Below are 24,797 nucleotides of genomic sequence, written 5' to 3'. Positions count from 1 at the left end.
GGCAATAAAAGTACCTCTTTGTATAATTAAGAGAACATATAAATGAATCAGTTGATGCACTGACAGTTTTATGTTTCCAGTAATGCAACAATCTACTTGCATATTTCCCTAAACTTTCAAATTATGACTGTTAGGGGGAAATTATGGAGGTGTTAACCATATACTTTCCCTTGAACAAAAGCCTTTGCTTTCATAAAATGCTAGCTGGGGTGAGATGTATTCTGGACTGAAAACCCAGTGGGGCATAGGGGAACTTCTTGCCCTCCTCTGCATCGTGTCCCATGCACCTGCAATTTACAGCGGGGAGCTGCCATTGAAGTGAATGGAAGAAAAGGCTTGCACTTAGCAGCAGACAAAGTGAAAAAGGTAACATGTGATCTGTACTAGGCAACTAAATATTGCTTATTATCCCATCACTCTTTTAGATAGCCTGAAACTCCTTTGACATATTCAAATTTAATGATAGCTGAGATTAGAAATGCACTGAAAAGGGACCTAATCCTGGCACTGCATTAAAATTTATTTGTTATGGCCTAAGAGAGACAGAGACAAGCTAGTAACCTCTTCTCTGGAGTGCACCATTTTGAAAGCTGAAGCATTCAAAATTCTGAGCCACAGACATAATGAAGGTCAGATTACAATCCTGCTTTCTTCATCTCCTTGACCCAGAAGACGCAAACAGCACCAATAAAGTGATGTCACTTGCTGACAATAGGAAACTGCAGCTGACAGGCAATAAGAGTCTAGGGCAATAAAAAAACAACTGTAAGGACCTCAGACTTATAAGGATTACATTAAAACAAAGAAATGTGGATCGACGTAAATTAGAAAATACTGAGAGACAGAAAGCAGGAACTAAACGCAGGATGCATGTACATGTTCATGCTTATATAAAAACCAATGGGATCTAATTCCAGAGCAGACTAGAATGAATAAACACTATTTTTTTCCAAACCAGGGAAAGGGAGGTGGGTGAGAAGCAAAAATAAATAAAAAGTTTTATAGTCTGTAACATATAAATGAGCACACCACAGAAAGAGAGAGAACAACAACAAAAATTGTTCGTTTTCAAGGGTGTCAATTTGAATAACATATTGGGAGTGGGGCTGCTGCTGAGCCTGTAATGGGAGCCTGACAGATATGTTCACACAGTAATACTTGAAGTGGCAAAGGCCTGGGGCAGAGCAGGGTGGAGTTTACATATTTTAGGTGGGTTTAGTAGACAGCCATCGTTTCTAGCAGCCAGCGAGCTCTGACTATGACTTCCTCCTCCACCGAGACACAAGATGTCCTCCCCTGTTGTACCTTCTGCCTTGCAGGATGGTGGAGTTCATAGGGGAGCATGTGAAGAGGACATGTGTGAGTTTGGTGCTATTTTGAAAGAGGCACTCCAAAAGTTGCTGGCAGCTTTTTACAAATTTAGTACACTTCTGTAGCAGAGAATGCTAGAGAATTTTCCTACTGGCCACCAGAATTAAAATGCCTGCCTGCTCCTCTCCAGCAACCTGACCACTATAACTGTAGACTTCTGGTGAAGATATACATACTTCTGCATAAAACATAGTCGCAAGTGAAAGTGTCATGTAGGTAAGACTCGAACAATCCATACTGCATTTGAAGACACAAATGCTGGTTCCCCCAAGTGGTTGGAAGCCTAACAGGAGAGTCCGAAAAGTTGGTATTTATAAGGCTTGATATTCTCTAGTAACTGATTGCTACTGCCATTTTAAGCATTTTTTGCCCTCTGGCCTCTCTAGATTCCTGCAATGTAGATTCCTGGCACAGTAACTATTTCAAAATGCAGTCATAGAGCAGGGGGTTTGTGTGCCGGTGACTCCCCGTGTAATTCTGCTCATTTATCTCTCTTTCTGACCTAGGATTCTTACAAATGTACACCTCAGATCATAAAAAGCAAACCTCGGAAGTCATTTAGAAAATATGGTTTGTTTATTTAGCATCCAAATACAAAAGAACATTGCAAAGATACAGCATTTGCACAAGTTAAGTTGAACTCTTTTCGGTTTTGCTCAAGTGAGACATTTGGCTCATATGAAGTTACTGTTTGTGAAACAAATTTTAATTATTGGCTCCAGTCATCCTTCTGGACTGCTTAGAACTCAACCTGAAGGGCAGAAAACAATAAAAAGCACAGCCCAACTTTATGGAACACAAAACACACGAAACAAAAGTAATTAACAGAATTATGTGAACTTAAAGTGAAGCACTGCATAACAAACTCAGCATATTATGAGAGAGAGGAGGGGGCAGGAGAGGCTGGAATTGAAGTTGGCAGGACTCATCCATATAAGCAGAAGTCCTACCAACTTTAATTCCAATCATGCTTTAAGCAAAACATATTAAATTGCATATTCGCCTTCCCCTTGTGTCAGATCTATAGGACTATAGCTTTGTAGTGACTTTTAACAGTTTTTATAATGTATTCAAGTGGACTTCATCTCCATGCTGTGGACCCTCCTCAAATTGTTTGATTTCTTGCATAAATCACACAGATAAATCTCTGTATAACATTAAATCAGTTGTCCTTCCCTGTTCTAGGCACTGTTGTGGTAAAAAGCATCTTGTTTAAATCATTTCAGTATTTTCATTTTTAGAGTCTCTGCCTTCACGGGAATTTGCTGTTCATTTATCCAAGTTTTTTTGGAGTGTTCACACAACTTTTTCAGCATCAAATGCCGGCTCTTTTTTTCTGTTAATTTGGATTCATGCATTTGAAGGAAATCCAATAATAATTATTTTTTTAAACCTGCTGCCAGACACCCATTTGCAATATTAAGCCCCCCTCTGGGAGCACCCAGAGTCTCAGTTTACTGGCTTCACACTTCTGTTTCATTTCTGTGGTGTCAAAGACAGGTTAAGCTTCTGGCATAAGACAACCACCTTAACAGCTTCGGGGGGGGGGGGGGGGCGGAAGAAGTTTTCTACTTCCAATCTCTTTCCATCATTCCAAGAAGCCTGTTCACTAGTAGCAAAGTTTTATTTGCAAGGTTCATCTCTTATGTGACTAAACATCCTTTATTAGTAAACAGCCTTTTCTCTACATGCTCAGGATTAGCAATATTTCATTTTGCCGAATAAGAGATGTGTGCTGCTCAAAGGTTTCTGTAGACTCAAAGAGATGCATTCTAATTAAAGCTCAGCATCTTGTATCATTTCTCTCATCTTCTTTCTTTTTCAATCATTGGCACATTAGCAATTCCTCAATATTCCAAGATTTACAAAAACTACATATACATATATATTAAAAAACCAAAGGTTAATCTTAAGGATATTTACACCATTATTGCAGCATCATCACATGAATAAATAGTTACAAATTACTTTTGCTTTTTTAAAGCAACCAACGTATCTTCCATGCAACAGTGCAACTCGAATAATCAAAATGACCTACAGAGCAGTCCCACCCATTTCCTAGGAACCTCCCCTGTATCCGACTTGTCCAAAATAAATGGGCATAGCAAAAAACAGGTTGTTTTGTGGAACTCTATGGTAGAGCATACCACACCTGGCTTAGATATTTCACTTTGATACCCTTCACTAGTAAAGCCTCAAAACATTTGTGAAGCTTCCCAAAAGCATAAGGTTTTCTTTACTTTTCTAACACACAAGAACAACAAAAAAGATTCAAATTTAAGGCCGGGGGGGGGGGGGTTCCGCACTGTTCCCAGAGCATTTTGTACTAATACATTCATCTGAGCCCACTCATCCACAGGACTAACAAATGGAAAAAAGATTTCTTTCTCCTAAGTGACACTAAAACTGAACTTTAATTTGGGATGTGTCACTTCGAATGGCATTGATACAGAAAGGGAATCTAGAAGGCATTGTAAAACGAGAAGTACATTCCATCCATAGTTATTGTTTTTTCCCATTTGATTTACAGAAGTGGGAAATGCCAAAACTGCTTTAAAAATCATTTGTGAAAGTGCCAAAGTTCTGAGACTCGTATCCATAATAACACCACCATAAAACATGGTGAAATAATTCATCTGCCTGCTTATACAGTAGCATAAATATGAAGTTATCTTATCCTGAGTCAGACTAATACTCCATATATCTCAGTACCGGTAGCAGCTGTCAGTTTCTTAGACATTCCCAGCTTTCCCAAAATCCCAATTAAGTCCCAAGGGCTTACGAAGTGCAAAACATACACTCCAGCAATGATGGCCTTTCCTCTACCCTCACAGTCTCAAAGTACTGTTTTGGGGAAGAAAATGCTGGATATGCAGCATTGTACCCACTGGAGTAATTGGGAAAGAATAATAGACACAAAGTGTATATTTTTTTCAATGAAATTTTGCTCAGGTTCACCAGGTACTGGCACCATGCCTTCCGACACACTCCATTTTCATGGGATAGTCAACCTGCCCTCTTCTTTAACCACTAGCCATATTCATTTATATAAGTAAATATGCAGAGAAAACTGCTTTGCAAAGTATTTCAGATTAAGTGCTCATATGAGCCTAAAGCTTCATGAGTGCAGTCTTGAACTCAACTTTATTTTAAAGGAATTTGTATCAGCATTAAATAACAGCTTACTTCATCCAGATTTCTGAACATTCAGATGCTTTCCCTATTCCATGCCATGTCTATAGATATATACTTTGCACAAGCTGATACTGTGCTCCAACAAAGTTTTCTGATGCTCATTAAAGCCGTCCTTGCATCGCGTCACCAATGGCTCCCCACACATCAAAGACGAACTCATCTGGAAAGGCAAAGTCTCCTAAAGCTTCATCGAGGGCAATGGCGAACTCATCTGGGTTGTTCTTGCCTTTCCCAGCTTCTACCATCGTTGCAGCTAAAAGGAAAAAAGTGTCAGAGACACAAATATGAAATAGAGTGATTACTTATAGATGACCTGCTTTGGGGGGGGGGGGTGAATTGCAACCTGGTGGAAAATGCAAATTTAAAAAAAATTAAGGGAGAACATTCATCAAGTTTCTAATAGTTTAGAAGGACAAGTTCTGGTGGAAGTCCATGAAACATGTCTTAAGGGCATGCTTTCTTAAGATGTGGTAACTGACTTCCTACATACCCATGCCAATGCTCAGAGTAAAACTTGTATAGGATCAGGCTGGAAAGTGTTTTAAGGAAGGGCATAGCTCATTGGGCAAAAAAATCCTGCATTGTAGAGGGTTGGACTAGATAGGCCTCAGGGTCCCTTCCAGCTCTACAATTCGACACACATCAAATGACACACATGCACACAAAATAGTTTAGATTCAAAGGTGCCCTTTCACTCTGGCCAGAAACAGCCCTTCACTAACAGAGGGAATGTTCCTGGCCAGAAACCAGCACACGCAAGGAAAGTGCAGGGAAGTTCTTCCATTAGCATAAGCTGTTACACAAATTCTGCTCTAGCTCTTTTAAAGCCTTTTTTTTATTATTGCTCACTGGAGTTTATATGCTAACACCTGTAACTTCCTTATGCTCCTGGCACTGTAACTCCACCCTGGACTGGAGCTGCACCAGAAAAGGTCTTTCACAAGCACTTGCAGAAAAGTTGGTGGAACCTCATTAAAATGTTATCTTCTTCTACTTGCGGTTCTCTGGATCCAAATCTATGTGTGCAAGAGAATGAACTGTGCGGTGAATTAAAAAGGTTAAGGTAATATGTCTAGTACTGAAGTATCACTAGAAAACAATCTTAGAAACCATTGCATTTGAGTCAAACATACTGTATTACGTTTGTCAGAACGAAAACATTAGAGTTCAGCTCAGATTTTGACCCAAAAAAGCCCACAATTCTAGTGACCACCACATTTTTAGTAGTGAATAAATTGTTTTATTAAGAGGTTTTTCTAGTTACACTTCTATATTTTGAGCGTCACATTTATATAGCATCAAAGGTTTGCTGGTATTCAGTGATCATGTACTGACCCCTAGTGCTCACTGCAAAGGACTGCTATATTGTATAATGTTATAAGCTTTTACATGTTAACCTTTATATTTTTAAAATATATATTTTCTAGTACTGTACAAATATTGTAATGTTTCAAGTGCAATTCTACACACATTTACAGGATCATGGGTTCATTTGATGAGAGCAGGAGCTGGTTCTTAAGGAAAAACCTCTGCTCATACAAGTAACCTACCTGTGTGAACATCAAAGCAAGAGACTTTCAAGAGATCCAAGGCCCTCTTAGAAAACCTTCCATAAAGTTAAGATAATATTTTTTAAAAAACCACACACTCCATCTGTGGGCCCAAACCCATGCAACAGATTCACCATTACAGTGTCAAACATCACCAGTTCTTCTGATCTAGTTATAGAGTTGCCGTCTGCATTTTTTCACGAGAAATTCTTTTCAGCATCCCAAGTGCAAGCTAAGTTGCATTTGCTTATAGCACAGTCCTAAGTACTTTAACTATAATCCCATGGGTTTCAGTGGGATTTACTTCCAAGCAAAGTGTGCCTAGAGTAGTTGCAAGGAAGTTACATGCAAAACGTGCCCCAAACAGGCACCTTTTACTAAAAACATTTTTTTATTAATTACAGTGTTAAGGTCCATTTTCAGAAAGGTACACATGTCACCTTTAGATCCCGGCTGGTTCAGCCAGTGGGTTCACAGTTCAAAAGAAGATGTCACATGTTTTAAACATTTGCAGCCGCTGAGTATCTAGTGTAATATCAAAAAATATGTGCATTTTTTAATTTGTAATTGATCTGCATGTCACTCAAATAGCAAAGAGTTCTCACTCAGCTATATTGTAAACTTCTATGCCTCAAATGACTTTGCAGGGATCATCATTTAGTGGACATTGAAAGCCTATGTTACCTAAGAGTAAACTCCTTTTCTGAAATGAGCACAGTGGGGATGGGGAAGCGTTAATCTTCTCCCTATTGAGTGCATTTCACAGTCCTAGTGATTAGGCTAATTTAGCATGAGTAATACAAATGAAATTCCTAACTGAACAGTAATCGGTGCTATTGGAACGAATCCACTTTTCACTTTTCATTTCGCTGAGTGATTGATCATATCTGCCGTCATGGGCTTGTATCCAACAGTGAAAGGAATCCTGCTAACGGGGGGTGGAAATTCATCAGCGGAACGGGGAGGTAGTCCATCTTTGGCACTCCCCATGGTAGTGCCCTCTGCCCCCCACATCTAAATCTGCTCTAGAGAGTTGGGAGGGATCCTCAAAAGCAGGTTTGGTGGTGAAGGGGAGAAGAGGAATTGGCAAAAAAAACATCCATCCCAGTTCCACTGAGAGTGTCTCTTCTGTCAATCACCAATGGATGCCACCATGGTATGAAATTAACTGGCATCATGTCACTTAACAGATTTGTGATAGCTAATTGTTAGATATAAACAGAACACTGACATAAGAACCATTAGACACAACAAGATGTGCTCATTTTGTTGCCTTACTTTGCACTCTCAGATACGCAGAGATGATACAGTGGCTCCACACACAATATACATTGACAACTGGTGTATGCTTTGATTGCAACAAAAAACAACAACCCCATTTTGAAAACTTGGCCCTGATCCTATTGCACATGGAACAGTGTGTGGAATATGCAATGCACCCCCCCCAAAAAAAAATTAGATATGCTTGCATATATTCATCATCTACATTATCGGTACAGTGGATGGCCCTGTGGTCTACTGAGCCTAGGGCAGGGGTCAGCAAACTTTTTCAGCAGGGGGCTGGTCCACTGTCCCTCAGACCTTGTGGGGGGCTGGACTATATATATATTTTTGGGGGAAATGAAAGAATCCCTATGCCCCACAAATAACCCAGAGATGCATTTTAAATAAATAAAAGCACACATTGTACTCGTGTAAAAACACGCTGATTCCTGGACCATCCACAGGCCAGATTGAGAAGGCGATTGGGCTAGATCCGGCCCCCGGGCCTTAGTTTGCCTACCCATGGCCTAGGCCTTGCCGATCGGAAGGTTGGCAGTTCGAATCCCCGCGACGGGGTGAGCTCCCGTTGCTCTGTCCCAGCTCCTGCCAACCTAGCAGTTTGAAAGCACGTCAAAGTGCAAATAGATAAATAGCAGGAAGGTAAACGGCATTTCCGTGTGCTGCTCTGGCTTTGCCAGAAGCGGCTTAGTCATGACCTGGAAAAACTGTCTGCGGACGAACGTCGGCTCCCTTGGCCAGTAAAGCGAGATGAGCGCAGCAACCCCAGAGTCATCCACGACTAGACTTAACTGTCAGGGGTCCTTTACCTTTACCTTTAAGCTCCAGCAGCACCAATTCATTGTTTGGGAGAGATGGAATACACATTCAGTCTGCAATCCTTTACCCGTTTACCTCAGAGAAAGCCCAATTGAGCTCAGCAGGATTTACTTCTGAGCAGGCATATATATAATTGTGTTCGGTGTGATCAAGTCCCAAATAGGAGATTTGTGTTTTCAAAAGTTAACCACGCCAGCCACCAGTCAGATGGGTGGCATATTAATAATGATGATAATAATAATAATAATAATAATATATTATCATCATCATCATCATCCGTTAAAGATATATATGTGAGATCTAATGCAGCACACACATGCAGCATGCAGGTTTCAACCCCACACATCTCTTTTGCAATGGGATCTGTGCATGAAAGCAGTCATTTATATGTTTTGGACAGCTTATCTTCAAGAGCTTACAATGGTTCTGCTGTTATCTTGGAAACTGTGCTGCGAGAAGAGAGACAGGAGAGTCATATGTTAATGTGGTCAATTAATTGGATTCCTAGCCTACCACGGCAGTGGCTCTGGGAACATAATAGCTCTATATCCAGGTCATTCTGAATATGGCTTACAGCAGCGTGTGAGGAGCAGAGTTTGCGCATGAGCATCAACCTCTCGTCTTGTTTGCTATCGCCCTTCCCGTTTTACAGGGCGACTGCTTGCATCGGGGAAGCCATCCTCTGTACACATGGGAAGCATACATCTGGAAAATGGGAGTTCCAAAACGCATCGGAGCCTCCACATGCTGAGGAGGATTCCCCACTTCATAGAGTAGCTTCGGAAAACACAGAGGACAACGTTGGCGAGGATGGGAGGGTGAAGCCTCTGCTACCCGAGTGCTGCTCTAGGCTGCATTCCAAATGCCTGAATATGGCTAATATGTTAAAATGCTTGTTACAATGCAATGCAAAATTTAAACAAACCGGAAATCTGGACCCATATTAGAATTCCTCACACTTTGAAAACTGCAAACAAAATGTAGGATGCAGGAGAGACATTTACAACACTTACAGAAGATGCTCAGACTCAGATTTGGCAGCTCTCCAGCTGAACAGGAAAGGAAACTTTCAGCGCAATCTCATACATGTCGCATCGGAAGTAAGCCCCATTGAGCTCACTGGGCTTAGTCCCGTGTAAGTTTGTGTAGGCTTGTGCAGGGGATACTACTTTACTCGCAGTTCCATAAACACCCTTACCTAGTTCGAGGTCTCTTATTCCCATGTACATTTCAAGAAGATCATCAACCTTCTTAGTAGCTTTTTCTTCAACATCTGAAGGCTTTGACAAAACAAAGACACAAAGGTGAGAAGCGGTGTTCGGACCAAAGGAAGGGTTTTCCGACCCTTTCCCTTCCCCTTCTTCTGCAGAAGCAGGAGAACTACATCCGCTATGGTCCTCTGGATTATTGTAACATGCAGTTGCCCAGGTACCCGGGTGACAGAGAGTGGGGGAGAAGGAAGAAAAACTTCCCTGTTCTCAGTGCTCACCTCTCTAGCTCATCCCAGCACCACCGATTAGAGGCAAGTAAGGAAGGAGGGGAATTTGTCTAGGGTGGGATTGTCTTAGAAAGATGTTTTAATTAAACTAAGGTAGACTTTTCGTAGTTTGCAAAGCTATAGTCTAACACAAACACAAGTTGAAAGGTACATAACCTGCTTTCAAAAAACAATACCTCACAATCAGGGTGGTTTTTTAATCAACAGCACTTTCCAATAAAAGAAGAAAAGGAGGAGAACCTCCATTTGTTGTACTAGTATAATGAAGGAATGCCACAATTGGGTCTTGGCAGGAAGTAATCCTCATTTAAATTCCTAGGATTTTCCCTTATGTAACGTTTAAGAAGGAAAACAGAAACCCCAGTGTTTTGTTATTGTTATAATCTGTTCAACTGTGGCTACTTAAGTTTTGATGTTGGAGCTCACCATTTCTTCCACTGTTGCAGGGCCTTTGGATCTCAGTCGAAGAGTCTCTCTCCCTCGGGAGATTTTCCCCTCTGCAAAACCTCCACCTTTCGACCGTGGTTCAATCATTTCTGTAGCAGACATATTAATTAGGCAATTTGGAATTGCAATCCAAAAATAATAGTTGTTCTTTTAGATTATAAAACGGCAAGTCAAAATTAGGGTCACATTCTGCAATGTGATGGAGATTGGCAATCGATCAACACAAACATCTAAACTGGATTCTGCAGGGCTGTTAAACTGCTGGGAAAAGTCAATGTTTCAAACAACACTTTCTTAAGAGCTCTGGCAGGAACACTAACTATCCATACAGCAAAACCTGTAAAAACTTAGTAAATAGACAAGATCCAGCAAAGACTGCTTGTTTTTAGAAAAAGTTTCTTTACTAACAGTTTAGTACTCCCTAGAGCCTTAATCTAAGCTACTGGGTGTTTATCTGCAAAATACTTTCAAAACATTATGTAAATTATTTTTCAGAAATATTTCATATGTTTTGGCAAGCCTATTCAGACTTATAGAATATTGACATGTGCTTTAACTTTGCTTTTAGTTTATTGTTGATTGTCTTTATTATTATTTTGAGCCCTTTTTTTTACTGTTTTGTACAGATAATTTTATTGTTTTATTCTTTCTGTAAACGCTTTGAGGTTTTATTACAATGAAGCAGTAGACAATTTTTGTGAAATAAATATGTTCTTATAATGCTATTGCAGACATTACCAGCATTAACAGTTTTTAAATGCCTCTTTTTAAATGCATGCATTCTGACACCAAGTGTCCGCTAGGATGCACAACAGCTCTGCTGATTATTTTATACCTTTCCTTTCCTTCTACTAGCCCCAAGTTCAATCACCTGAGATACCACTGAAATTGGGAACTTTCTGGAATTATACTAAAGCAGCTAATAATAAAACGAGGTAGGCAAGTGTTCTGCAATCAAATGCTCTGTATTACCTCTCTAAAGACAGAGGGCAACACTACATCCCATTAAAAATTAGGAACGAAATTCCACATAGCTCAAATGGACTACATACTTGTGGACGGAAAGGCAGACACAGAATAAACCTACCAAGAACAACTGCAGTATATGTTTACCTCCTTTACAACTCTTTACGCTGGCTTTTGGCACTTGGAATGCATATTTGGAGGGTCCACCTCATGTTTTATGATTCTAAGCTGTGTTAAACTGTTTTTCACATTGTGTTTTAATTGTTGTAATCAGCCTTGAAGGGCAGGCAAATTAATAATGATGATGATGTTTCAGCCATCCAAAAGTCCTCCACAACAGTGTCATAGGGCTAAAAACAATATTTACATTGTTATCCCACCCTGTCCCACTCAGGTAGGTTTCTAACATATTTAAGCAAATAAAAATAAAATTTAAAATGTTATTTTAAAAAGGAGGGAAGGCTTTTCCCCTTCCAAAAAAAAAAAAGAAGAAGAAGAAGAGGTCAGGCCCTCTCTCTATTCCCTACCCCTCTTTTCTTTTACAAAATCAAGCTTCAGAAATTACTTATCACTGTTTTCCAAAGGCTGTAATATGACTTGCCAGCAAAAACAAAGTATTATCACTGGGCATCACTCCTGAAAACTGCCTCAGATCATTCAGAGAACCTAGGATTTGTTTGGTCATCTATCTGAAGAAGGTAGCCACATCAGCGTAGAAGATTAGCAGCTAATTGAATTGATTTTTTTTTTAATGAAATCAGAATCAGCACAGGGTCCACCATGCTTTGTTTGACATCACACTTTCAGACAAATGAGTCTTGTGTTCGAACCATTATCAGTACAATTGTGCTATATTGTAGTTGCAGCTGGTTTCTACATAAGGACAAAGTGCTGCTTTTGCCCTATAAAGTCCTAAACAGTCTGGATCCATGGCATCTGAAGGACTAGCTTCTTCTGCATTAACCTACCCAATAATTACTGTCAATGTGACGGCACAGACTGCACTGTGAGAGGGAAAGAAGAGATGAGCCAACCTACTATCTTGGCTCCCTCCTGTGGTCTTTTGCTGCTGCCACCAAGTGGAAGTATTTCATTTTCCTGGCTGCTTCTACCCAAACAGCCCTTTATCCTCTGTGACTTCCTTACTGACCCAGCATACTACTGTACCAGGAAGTACGGGAAGGCAATTGGGCATGGGGTGAAAATCAAGGCATCGGAACAATCTTAAAGCAAGAATAAATGTAGCATCTACTGCAGGTTTTGAAAAGTTAAAACACAGTAAAAGCGGAATTTAAAATAGTTATCTGTAAGAATCATAGAATCAGTAATTAGAATATCAAAATACTATTTTAAAAGGACTGTTTCCCTACAAGATCTAGTAATAAAGCCATTTATTTCAACTCATCCCAGTTCACCAGCAGTTCAGTGTCCAGCCTTCTTGCTTACGTCCCCATAGCTTGAGCCTGCTACACAGCACCCAGAACACAAACACAGAGGTCTGGGTACCATGCTCAGTCTGTCCCCCTGCTGAATTAGACCTGAAACAGCAGAAGGCTTCCTTCATGCCTAACTAAGGTGATTCTGGTGGGAAACTTAATGCCAAAAAATACCCCCCCCCCCCGCAACCTGCATTTAGGCTTCCCCTGTTGTTATGATCCCACACACAGAGATAAAAGCAAGTTTATGGAACCCCAAGCGGAGCATCATACATGACGGGTGGCTGCAATTAGCTTAATAAGACAACGTTCGTTTTATGTCTCACCCTTCTAATTGCTTAAGCTTCCTCTGACTAATCAAACAGGCCAAGTTTTACCCAATTTGGAATCAAATACAAAAGGAAACTACAGGTATAATTTATGGCGGATACATGTCACTCACCAAATGATTTCATAGGCTCTATCAATTTTAGCGTAAATGTCTGACCCTTCTCCAGGTCCTTTAAATTCTTAGCAACTTCATAATGGCGATAGCCCACTACGCTTTTTCCATTTATAGATTCTATGTGATCACCAACACATACCAGTTTTATTTGGTCAATAAGACTGCCTGCTTTAATTCTCTGTTGGATAAAAAGGCATTATTGTTAGTTGCGATGAATGCAGTAAACAAACAGCCTGGGCCAAAAGGGCTATGATGTGCATAGTATGACATACACAAAATACAAACCACAAAGCTCACCTTTTGAGCTAGAGGGAGTAAACAAGGAAGCACTGTAAAAGGATACAAAGAGCCCAGTTACCCAAATTAGGATACCCATATAATTTATAATCTTATTGTTCAATTGAATTGATTTGCTGCTTATAACCCTACCACTTTTGAAATAGGTTAGTTTTTTGTCATTTTTTACAATAAAGTTTCATATAAAATTTGTTAACAAAAATAAATAATTGGTAAGCATGGAACAGTGCTTGCACAGGCAGATTGCTGGAACTGTACCTTCAGTGCAGACAATGCAACTCAGGCTAGACATGCAACAAATAACATTTCATACTTATCAAAATCAATACTTAAGGAAGGCAAGCATACTGTGCAATCAAGAACTCAGACTCCATGTACATGTTCATAAAATGTACATGATACTGCTGAGTTATAATATTGTGCGACTTAATTCTTAGGGAGAATACATTTCTGGTCACCAAGCAGTTTCTGGGAACAAAGTGATTATCACTCCCAGTAAGATATTAGATCATTAGGATGATTAAATACACTTGTAACGCTGCATCCAGACAAACCCATGGGCGAAACTCCATCAGCAAGGGCACTCTGCTGTGGAAAGGGGGCAAATATAATTTTCACCAGTCCCACCTTCCCCCTGCAGTCCCCCCCCCGAAAAAAGCTGCTAGAGAGGATTGTGGGACCCTCTGGAACAGCATGGGGGTGGCATAACAGGCTGCAGGCAGAAGGAAGAATTGGCAAAAATCACTGCCCCCCTCCTTTCTTCAGAGGCAGGCATAGGCAAACTCAGCCCTCCAGATGCTTTGGGACTACAATCCCCATCACCCCAACCACTGGTCCTGTTAGCTAGGGATCATGGGAGTTGTAGTCCCAAAACATCTGGAGGGCTGAGTTTGCCTATGCCTGGTCTACTGCTGGACCTCAGTTCCTCCATGATTGAGACACTTCCATTCGGAAAGCACAGGGCATACCAACCCATAGCAGACTAAAATATACTGTATGTGTTCTGCTAAATCTCTATAAGTTGGCCAGGTGGTTTTTATATTGTTTTTTAATGTCAGGGTTGCCCTGACCCAGTTTTTCCACCCTGTGGCTTTTTACATTTTAGTTGGAAAATCTAATACAGGCAATTGTCATTTCGCGTGGGGGTTACGCTCCGGACATCTGTGCATGTCAGCAGGGTCCATGTAAATGTTCTGTTCTACCTCGCACCCATTCCACCCTTTTAGTGACTTTGGGGGTCACGCCTGGGTTCAGCGGTGTGCACATGTGCGTGCACCAGTTGAATGTGCATCAATCAGTTGTTGCCTGTAATGGCTCTCCTACTATCAGATCTACTTTTGCACTGAGTTTGGAAAACACATCTCTTGACCAGTACACATGTATGCTAATGACATGTCCCTAAACAAGCCAGCATACTGCTTCATGCCTACCACTACCAATAACCGTATAATAGTCAATAAAATGTTGCTGACTTTGTTTGAGTTACATGTATTCTAACAACGAGTTGCATCCAAAACTGCCCTTCCATGAACAGAAGGGTTCCTTTGGTTTGTGAAAGGAACTGAAGCCCAGTGGAAGTTTGAGATGAGAGGTGTCTGAATAAGCTTTTCTGAGGGCTGAAGGGGAAAGAAGAAATCAGTGAAAAAGACCTCTCTCCAAGTGGGAACATCCATTGAGTATAATTCTTCAATACCCCTATTCAAATTATTGCTTTTGGATGTTTGCTAACTTACTTCCATAGTGCCAACACTACACCATTCTTGCCAACACAAAGAAGTATTTGTAACAATTTGCAACTCCATTTCTGCTCGGATCCCTCACAACTCATGGCATTATTCTTACCTTTATGAAGGCGCATCCGTTTCCATTGTCAGTAATGGTAAGCCCAAGTGACTCCTCTGATTTGAAAACCTCCACTTCCTTTTTGACTCCTTTTACATGAGCAAATATGAAGTCTTCGAGACCAATCTGCACTCCTAAGAGCTTGTCCATATCAATTTTGTGTGTGTTCAAAGTACAAAACATAATCTACAAGAAAAAAGAGGAAACAAATGCATTTTATCTGAGACACCTGGCATACACCCATGACTAACATCATACAATGGCCAACAAAACTGACCCATGAATGCAGGTGGTGCAAACTGCTGTACCCTGTGAAAGCTTCTACACTCTTCAAAGTGCTCCTGTAGTCTGAAGCACGTGATCCCTTTGTCTATGTGTAGGTTGATCCCAGAGGCTTTTCCATGGAGAAAGCCTGTGTCACCCATGGATTATTGTAGGACATATTCCACAGAAGCAGAACCTTGAAATTATGCAGCTGTGGCTTTTACACACAATGATCTCCCAAAGTCTCTGCAATAATTATGTTACATAAATATTTGCCGTATGAAGTAAATGTAAAATATCTCATGGGAAGTAACATTCCCCTAAGTACTGCAAGATGGGTCTTGCAGGAAGATAACCAATACTTGAGAAGGTCGGTAGGAGCCTAATAAGTTTTTAAGTCTTTAAGTCTACAGTTAGAGGAGTCGGTTTGTAGAAGCTGGCATGAAGGTGCTCAAAAGTGAAAGTTACGGAGACTGAGGTGTAGAAAAGAGTGGAGAAAACTGTGTCTTGCCTACCCTGTTTCAGCACTTATCATCCCCTCTTTATCCAAGCTTCTACGAAACCCTGTGTAAGCCGCCTGGAAATCTCTGGAATCTTGTAACACTTGGAGATTGGGGGTGATGTGCAACAGTAACATAAAAACTCAAGAATTTAAGACTGAAGGAACACTGTTTTTACAGTTTTGCAAAGGAAGTGTTTCCTTAGGTATCCTAAGCAGTGGATCTATAAGAGGGGCATAAGCATGAGGATCTGAATAGAAGAAGAAAAAAGGAACACAACAGAGATGTCTTTAGATGTTGCTAAAAAGTTATGCTACATTGCATGAATTTGTTCAATTTAAAAACAAGTTGTTACTGCCAATGGAAGTAATCCTTCAACTAGGGCAATTCACCGGCATTGAACTTTGTACTTCCTGGAGCAAATTATAAATGCTGGGTCTTCCTTGAGACTTCCTTTTTCACTAATGCCAGAAACCAGTAATATTAAAATTCATCTAAATAGGAATAAGGTTTTGCACATACTGGTTTTACCCACACAAATGTTCAGACAAGCCTGACATCAGCTGTATGCTAAAGCACAACTGCACTGTACAACCTACACTCTGCTACAGTTTGGTTACATGCATGCTGTGTGCTGTTTCACAGCCAAGTACAGCCTGGGCTCAATAGTAACCATCTGAACATAATACCCATAATTTCAGATCAGCTAATGGTTTCCCCCCCCCCCCTTAAGTGCAAGAAGTAGTCCTGTTTATACATTTCTACTCAGGAGTAAGTCCCATTGAGTTCAATAGGGTTTACTCCCAGGTTAAAAAAGATTTTTGTTTATATAAATAAATGTGTATAGGATTGCAGCCTTATCTGATTCAAAGTATTTTGCTTTTACAGAGCCTGGAAAGATATGGCACTGTCTACCCAGCAACCCAGGTGAGGTAACAAGTTGCAATTATAATGAACCCTATAACAAGAGCCAAGTTCAGGATATTTTTGTTTATCTGAATGTCTCCCAACCAATTAAAGATAAAATGAATTTGCATATTACCAAAAGTTCAGTATAGGTGACTTTGAGATTAATTGGGGGCGGGGGGAGAGAACACTTAAATGTATCCTAAGTGCACAAAATTGCAATTCAATAAACAAAAGCTACCATGAGTTGTTAGAAGCAAATGCCATCTTTGCTATTTTACATTTCATTAATTTGGGTTTCTCTAATATACCTGTCACATTAATATAGCAGAGCCTTCAAACATGAACAATTTCAAAATCCATAATCACTGTGGAAGATTAAGGAATGTTAATTAAGAAATGGTTAATTCAATATTCAAATAAACATTTTCAGTTTGAGTTTCCTGTGGGCTTTTTAAATTATTCCATTATTAATTCATACTGAAATACAAAATTTCCACTAGCTTTAGATACAAAAAGAAAAAAAGAAAAGAAAAGCCCTCATAACCCTTGTTTTTGCTAGCTTTGCCAATGAGAAGACCCATTATTTCTATGTGACTTGCATCTAGAAAGTGCTTTTTCATTCTCAACAAATTTTAACTTGCAATCAGTCTGCAGATCAACTAAAACTTTCAGCTAATTAACACTCTGAAGCAGTACTAAAAATATGGTTCAGCCCTGATAAAACATTCAGGAAATAATTGTAGTGCCTCCATATAGCAATTTCCAAGCTCCTCAGATATTAGCATTGCTAGGCCTTGTGACTCGCATTAACAAAATCACTGCAGTCCTGTTGTTTTTCTTTTTCAAAAAATATCAAGGGCATTTGCCATTTAAAAAAAATATTCTTGTTACTTCGACCTTGTCAACATACAGCTATAATCTCATAACTGGTTTCACACCTTTGACTAGATACAACTGGCAACAGAAAAGAAATGTGATATTTAGAAACATGAGATGATCTAACTCAATTTAGAACTGCAACTGGGCAACACAAACAGACTGCCGCCTCTTCATGAACCAATTTTATGCCACCTCCATTGGGGAAGAAATGTCAGCCAAACTAGAACTTGGATTATTCGTTCCACTCTGGATTTTTCTAGCAAGAATTCATTTCTGTACGAGAAAGTGACAAAATTCTGTGCATCAGCATGCATTGTTAGGAAATTGGTGATTAAATCTTTTTACCAACCATACTAGCACTCAGCAATCCATTCCAAGAGTGACTGTGAATGTGCAACAAAGCACGCCCATTTCTTAGTCCCTTAAGGTGCTGTTAATTCCTAACAGTCTTTTGCTAGCCTCTAAACTGTTAACTATGGGACACGGGTGGCGCTGTGGGTTAAACTACAGAGCCTAGGACTTGCTGATCAGAAGGTCGGCAGTTCGAATCCCCACGACGGGGTGAGCTCCCGTTGCTTGGTCCCTGCTCCAGCCAACCTAGCAGTTGAAAAGCACGTCAAAGTGCAAGTAGATAAATAGGTACCGCTCCAGCGGGAAGGTAAACGGCGTTTCCGTGCGCTGCTCTGGTTCGCCAGAAGTGGCTTAGTCATGCTGGCCACATGACCCGGAAGCTGTACGCCAGCTCTCTCGGCCAATAAAGCGAGATAAGCACTGCAACCCGAGTCGGCCACGACTGGACCTAATGGTCAGGGGTCCCTTTACCTTAAACTGTTAACTGCATTTGTTTGACTGTAATTTACGCCTGATCTGTGATTGTAATACTGAAGATTGATTGATTGATACAAGAGAGTAATGGCAGAACAACAAAATGTTTTCCCCCCTGAACTCTTAAAGGAGTAACTCAAGTTGCGAATAAACATTGCAAAAAAAGCACAAGAGAAAAACTTAAAATAGTAACATGAACATTTTATTTATTTAAAATCTATATAGGTCACTTTTCTTAATAGAAATCTCTCAAGGTGACTAACATGTTTCAACAGCAATACAAAAAAATGTGAAATATTGTAAAAGAATATTTGTACAAAAACAAAGCGCTAAATGAACCCGAAATAATAAAACACCTTCTTGGTGTGTTAATGCTGTGAGCCCCTCCACTGTAGGCTCAGATAGTATGTATTTGTAAACAAACCACATATCATAAAGATACCACAGTTAGCACTGTACCTCAATCCAAAGGGAACAATGAACCCTGGGTAAGTTTCTGTCACCCCTGGAATTTTGCACCGCTCAGAGACTGAGGTGGCATGCAACAATATTTTGCAGGAAATAGAGTCTCTACCCCAGACCTCAGGGAACGGGGGGGGGGGGTGGGCGGGCAGGGGGAATGTATGGGAGAAGATGTTTCTAGAAGGCTACCAAACCCATGCCATCCAGGTCTGTAAAAAGGTACTCACTTCTTTGCTTCCAAGTTCATCAACATTGACGAATTTGGAAGCAATTAGGTAGCCAGTGGAGTTATATGCTCCCTATAAGGAGACATTTTAATACCACAGCATTTTGTAACATTTACTGAGTGTTCTTTTTCATTTCATATCAAACTCAGTTTGTTTGTTTTTGGTTTAAAAACATAATAATGCTGCTGCCGAAATTCCAGAGCTTAAGTGTTCATATTCTCGTAAAGGTTTGGAGGGACTTGGCTCATACTTCTCTTAATAGAAAGCAAACAAACTCCACTTCCTCTGGTTTTGTCTATGTCCTCCTTTCAGGCTTTATGAAAAGGTTGTGGAAGTGGAGCACACACATGCCTCAAAAAAGAATTTCTGCTGACTCAACACTGTTTCCTCCCTTTGCTGCTATCCCTAGTGCAGCCTCCTAAAGGAGGATGCTAGTTTGGAGAAAGGTCCAATCAGGGTGAAACAGCAAGGGATAGACTCGTAGAACAAATTGCATAGTAATACGGTGATAAATGTAGAGTCCTTAAAAACAACTGATTCAATGGGAAATCCACACAAGGAATGACATAACATCAAGAAAGCCCTGGATTTATTTTTAGCTGTATCGGAGTTTCACTTCACCAACAAGTTTAACTTACTGTTCAATAATTTACAGTAACCAGCACTGAAATAACTATTCCTAGAGCAAGAGAATTCTACATCCATTACTTGTTTCCTGTGTGAGTCTTAAATGCACCTTTGTTTTCAGTTATTTCCAAATACATTCAAGTTACAAGTTGCCACAATGTATAGTAGAATTTACCACTCACTGCTGACACAAAAAGGGGCTTTGCTTTTATACTTTTTGTGTTAATGTTAGCAATGCAGTACATAACTTTCAGCCCTTAAAAAAACCCTGGTGTTAAGTAGTGATCGAACTGAACACAGGATGAAATGCAGGTTGCACAATCCTTTTCTGATATAAATTCAGAAATAAATCTCATAAAATATAGACAGATAATCAGTAGAGGGAGATGAAACAGGCATAAGTTCAACAAGAAATGGAGACGGCACAGACTGGTGTGTAGAGGAATGGAAACAATACTACTTAATTATCTAATGGAACTGAGTAACTAGGTAGATTGTTTTCCACAATATGTCCACTCTCACCTTTATAAAGCGTTAGTGACATGCTAGCAAATGGAGAGATCCCCTCAAAGTCAACTCCCTCTGAGCTATAGCAAGAAGCAATCAAGTAATTTGTACTTTGCCTAGAAATAAAAATACAATAATAAAGTGTGCAAGAAAACTGCACAGAGCCACCATAGATATATGGATTTACAAATGGATGCAAAGCACACCAAGAAGAAATCTTTTTGAAATCTGAGCCACTAAAAGGAGTTATGTTAATTAAACCATGTAGCTTGCTGTAATCCTCCATGCTCTAAAAGGAGGAATGTGTTTATTTTACTGGAAATTGAGCTGTCAGCACCATTCAGAAGTTCCATAAACACAGAACTAATACTTGAGCCCATGTTGCAATCATTGACAATGGCACTGAAAAGTATAATTGGACACAATGCAGGAAAAAAATGTATGATTGATGTTACAATACGGCATTTCATCTGTATACCATTTGTTACAAATTCCGCTTCATTATAATTCACAGTTCCTAGTAGATGAAAGCCAAATAGTCTAAACATTTCCTTCACATAGTTTGCAAAAACCAACGTAGGAATTAGAATTCTTCCATGCCTGTTCCAAATTTTAGAAGAAAGATGATAAACAGAGATTGTATGTCCAAGTCTTATGCAGCATTCTGATGGAATGATTTGTATATTTTGCACTTGCTTCAAGAAGAATTTCTATTTATTAAATTCCCATACCTTCATTCATTCAAAGATCTCAGGACAGTTTACAATAGAAATGCTTATGTACAATTTTATTTTATTTTTGTATCATATAGCCAGCTCTCTCATGATCCTCTGAACAAAGTTCTACTGCACTGATGAAAGAAGCAAACAAGCTACTACCATTTCCAGGTTTTTTTATAAAATGACCTACTCCCAAGCAACAGTGCATATCACTAGCATATTTTCCCTGATTTGCATAGGGTGTGTTAAATAAAGTGCATCAATTTTAAACAAGGCCAAAGTTAAACACCATCATACTTCAAGATAAACTAAGTAATGGATGACCAGGTACAGAACTCCGAGAAACTCCTAGTTACAGGATTTATTTGCATAGGAATAAAAAGAATAAGAGTTGCCCATTTCTATGTACTGCAAGCTGCTAGTACGATAGTGCACCAGTCTGAAGACCATGTCTGGTGTGAAATAACTTTTGCAGTTCTTCGTCACTGGGGAAAACTTCACTGTCTTTCAAAGACCTTATTGTTCTTCATGATAATAAAGAAGAGATACTATTGTGACGAGCTGCAATGCCAAGGTAAAATGATCCATGTAGCCAGGAGTATAATTACATGTGTTCAGGCTTGCTTCTTTTTCGGTGCTCAAAGCTACACATATAGGACAATTACCACTTGGATAATGAATAAAAATGCTGCCTTTGGTTTAAGGTTAGCAACCTTTACAGAAGCAATTATACAAACCACAATGGAACCTGACCAACCTAAGAGGTTTGATAGATGCCATCAAACGATTTAAATGCATTCTCTTCAGAACAATAGCTGCAGAGCCCCCGCCCAGTCATTAGGCACAGTGAGACAATCTATCTAAAGTGGCAGGTCTTCAGGTGCCATTAAAGGACAAATTATTGATTATATAGTTTATTAGTTTTTTTAATTATTATTACTTTCAGGGCAATAACATTTTTCCGCTTCAGGTACAATAATGACTGCAAACGACAGCCAAACTGTTCAGTGGAGCAAGACTTTGCCCTAAAAAGCTACCAAGTCTCATGACACAAGCATAACATTGCACCCATATATTGTGCTGTTCATGAATACACAGTTACGACCTACAGTTCTGTAATGACTTCCAGTTAGAATCAGAATCCTCACATCACCATGTGCTTATACTAAAAGGGTGTGAGAAAATCCACACATCTACCACTTTCATGAGCTCCTCCCCCCAAAATTAAACATTTTTTAAAAAACAAGGTGATTGAAGCAGAAAAGTGACACCCGACTCACATGGAGAAGTCTAGAATGCACCTTTCCACACTAGTCATTGCCTTACAGCAAGGGTAGAGAAACAGAGATGCTTCTGATGCCACTGGGCACCAATACCCATCTGCTCTAGCCAGCATGGCCAAAGGTCAGGGTCAATGTGAGTCCAACAAGATCTAGAGCTGAGGTCACCAATGTGGTGCAGCTGGACTGCAACCCCCACCATCCCTGGCCATTGTGGCCATGCCAGCTGGGGTTGAATGAAGTTGTAGTCCAAAAACATCCAGAGGGCACCATGTTGGCTACCCCTGGATCTAGAGGTTTGTGGATTCTTCACCCCTGTCTTAAAGCTCCACCGCGTGTCAGAAAAATAGAGATACAGGCTGCAATCCGAAACAGATATTCCTCAGGATAGTCTCATTGAACTCAGAAAAACTTCTCTGTAAACAAGTCTAGGATAGCTCAGACAGTTGCAGTGGGTTTGTGCAATGGTCTGTGTTGGCTCCTAATAACAGCCTGATCTGCACTTCAGTTATCATATGGATGCATTGTGGTGGCAGGTGCAGTTATATATTCTCAACTTTCTTTCATCATGTAAGTCAAGGTGTTACATATATGATTCCAGGAGATACATAGGGCCAAGCACTGCTGAGCACAGAAAAACACACTCCCCCTATACTCTGAGGCACCTTTTTAATAATAATCAATCAATCAATCAATCAGTGTTTCACTGTTATTTGAACCAGGAGAGATCAGCACCATCGGCTGATCCACACTTAGTTACTCAGTCCCTGAGCCCCTCTTGCCAAAAAATACCTTAAGGAGCTTTGAAATACAGGGGTGGCCCAGAATTAAGAGCAGATGAAATGCCCACAAAGGCAATTCTGGACACTTTTTTGTTGTTTCAGGAGTCAGCAGGAAGAAAGGAAAGGAAAGTGTGGCCTAGAAAACTCGTGAAGTGAAGTGGTGGGGAAGAGGGCCTCTGAGCATGTGAGGAGTGCGTTTTTATTACAGCCTACTCCTATAGGCAGCAAGGCACCCACCCACCCTCCATTACCTCAATTTCCAGAAACACTTCCTTGCTAAGATCCCTTAAAAACAACACACCACCCACCCAAAAAGCTCTGTCTCTGGACTAAACCACCACCCCCTTGAAGCTGATTCTTACCGCGCGAGAACTGGCAACCAAGCCCAACATTTCGCCCAAACATGGAGATATGAACGACGCTCGGGGTGATGGAAGAGCGTCGGAGGTGAGCAGCCAAACCAAACCAAAGAGCCGATGCCCCGAGAGAGACCAGTCGGCTTTGGGGCTTTTGTCCCCCTGCCGAAGGGGGGCGCCAGATTTGGAACAAATCCCCCGTAGCGGGGGGCTTCCGTTCACGAGGGAGGCGGGGGGGGGCATACCGCCCAGTCCCCTCTGGGCACGTACCTCGCTGGGGGCGATGTGGAACGCCTCGGCTATCTTGGCGTAAAGCTCCCTGACGCTGGCGAAGCCCTCCACGCGCCCCGTGGGGCTGCCGTGCGCCAGCTGCGTGTGGAACACCAGCCGGATGGGGCCCTGGCGCGCCGAGGAGGCGGCGGCGGCGGCGCCTCCTCCGACGCCAGCCCCGCCGACGGCGCTGCTGCCGCTGGCGTCGTCGTCGTCGCCCCCGTCGCCCCTGCCCCGCGCCAGGGGGGCTTCGCCCTCCACCAGCGTGGACGTCTCCCTGGACTTGCCTTTCTTCTTGCCCCTCAGCCCCAGAGGCATTTTCCCGCGCGCGTGGACGCAGCCACAGAGAGGGCGAGGTGGGGGGAGCTGCAGAACCGGCGCCGCCACCACCACCTGCTGCTGCTCCTTCCTCGCCCTGCTGCCTGGACTCTGCCCATTCAGGGCTGTGCGCTCATCTCCTCGCGGCTCACCCACCCGGCGGGCAGGTGATGGCACCCGGCAGCCAATGGGCAGCGGCGAGCAACCGCGCGCGTCCTGCGCGCGCTTTCGCAGCACCGGACCTTCCCCCCCCCCCCGCTGCCCTGGCTTTAGAGCCGCGCCAGCGATGGATGGACGGACGCTGAGCACTCAAGAGTACCTGCCCCTTTAAGGCTGCAGTCCTCACCAAAGCACTGCAACCCTAAACCATCCGAAGTCAAGCAGGGTAAGCTCCGGGAGCAGCTCACTTCTCTCTTTTATTTATTTATTTTGTTATACTTTTCAGTTTATACATTTCACTGATTTTACAGTCCTTTTGACGTTTCAAAACTTGACTTCCTTACCCCCTCTCCCTGCGGTTCCTTAAATTTGTTTTTAATATCTTCTGCATAGGCAAATTAACTTAATTTGCTCATTTATTCGTCTGCTTTAAATATATATTCTTACGAAACTGCAGGTTATCACAGTAATGTTCTGTTTGCAATTTATCTGTAAATGTTCAATAAACCATTTCCATTCTTTTATTTAAAAAAAAAGTTTGTTATCTTGATTTCTTACTCTTCCGG

At 41.1% G+C, this 24,797-nt stretch overlaps 2 protein-coding genes across 3 annotated transcripts in view; one reads left to right on the top strand and one right to left on the bottom strand.

The window, feature by feature from the left end:
- Positions 1–1,928: 1,928 nt before the first annotated feature.
- Positions 1,929–24,446, bottom strand: GIPC2 (GIPC PDZ domain containing family member 2). Of its 2 annotated transcripts, none has more exons than XM_083743117.1 (6): positions 23,755–24,446; positions 15,148–15,333; positions 13,006–13,186; positions 10,141–10,250; positions 9,415–9,496; positions 1,929–4,819 (listed from the first exon to the last, which is right to left on the bottom strand). In XM_083743117.1, the coding sequence occupies exons 1-6, from the start codon at positions 24,070–24,072 to the stop codon at positions 4,668–4,670; spliced, it is 1,029 nt and encodes a 342-aa protein (XP_083599243.1). In that variant the 5' UTR covers positions 24,073–24,446; the 3' UTR covers positions 1,929–4,667. The 2 variants fall into 2 exon arrangements, with proteins under 2 accessions (XP_083599243.1, XP_083599244.1); XM_083743118.1 differs by lacking the exon at positions 23,755–24,446 and adding an exon at positions 23,491–23,609.
- Positions 23,903–24,797, top strand: part of USP33 (ubiquitin specific peptidase 33) — a 156,118-nt gene continuing 155,223 nt past the window's right edge. The window contains exon 1 of the mRNA XM_083742942.1: positions 23,903–23,917. The gene's annotated coding sequence lies outside the window, so the exon portion shown is untranslated. The remainder of the gene's footprint in view (positions 23,918–24,797) is intronic.

The sequence above is a fragment of the Podarcis gaigeae genome (assembly GCF_964106915.1).
Source record: "Podarcis gaigeae genome assembly, chromosome: 6".
Lineage (NCBI taxonomy): Eukaryota > Metazoa > Chordata > Lepidosauria > Squamata > Lacertidae > Podarcis > Podarcis gaigeae.
This window is presented reverse-complemented; position numbering and strand designations above follow the sequence as displayed.

Bases quoted from the DNA above. Each gene is read 5' to 3' on its own strand.
- GIPC2 (XM_083743117.1), bottom strand. From the start codon at position 24,072: ATGCCTCTGGGGCTGAGGGGCAAGAAGAAAGGCAAGTCCAGGGAGACG. The intron at 13,187-15,147 runs GTAAGAATAATG...TTTATCCAACAG, and splicing joins ACGGATGCGCCTTCATAAAG to AGAATTAAAGCAGGCAGTCT. The intron at 10,251-13,005 runs GTGAGTGACATG...TGTCTGCTACAG, and splicing joins AGAGCCTATGAAATCATTTG to AAATGATTGAACCACGGTCG.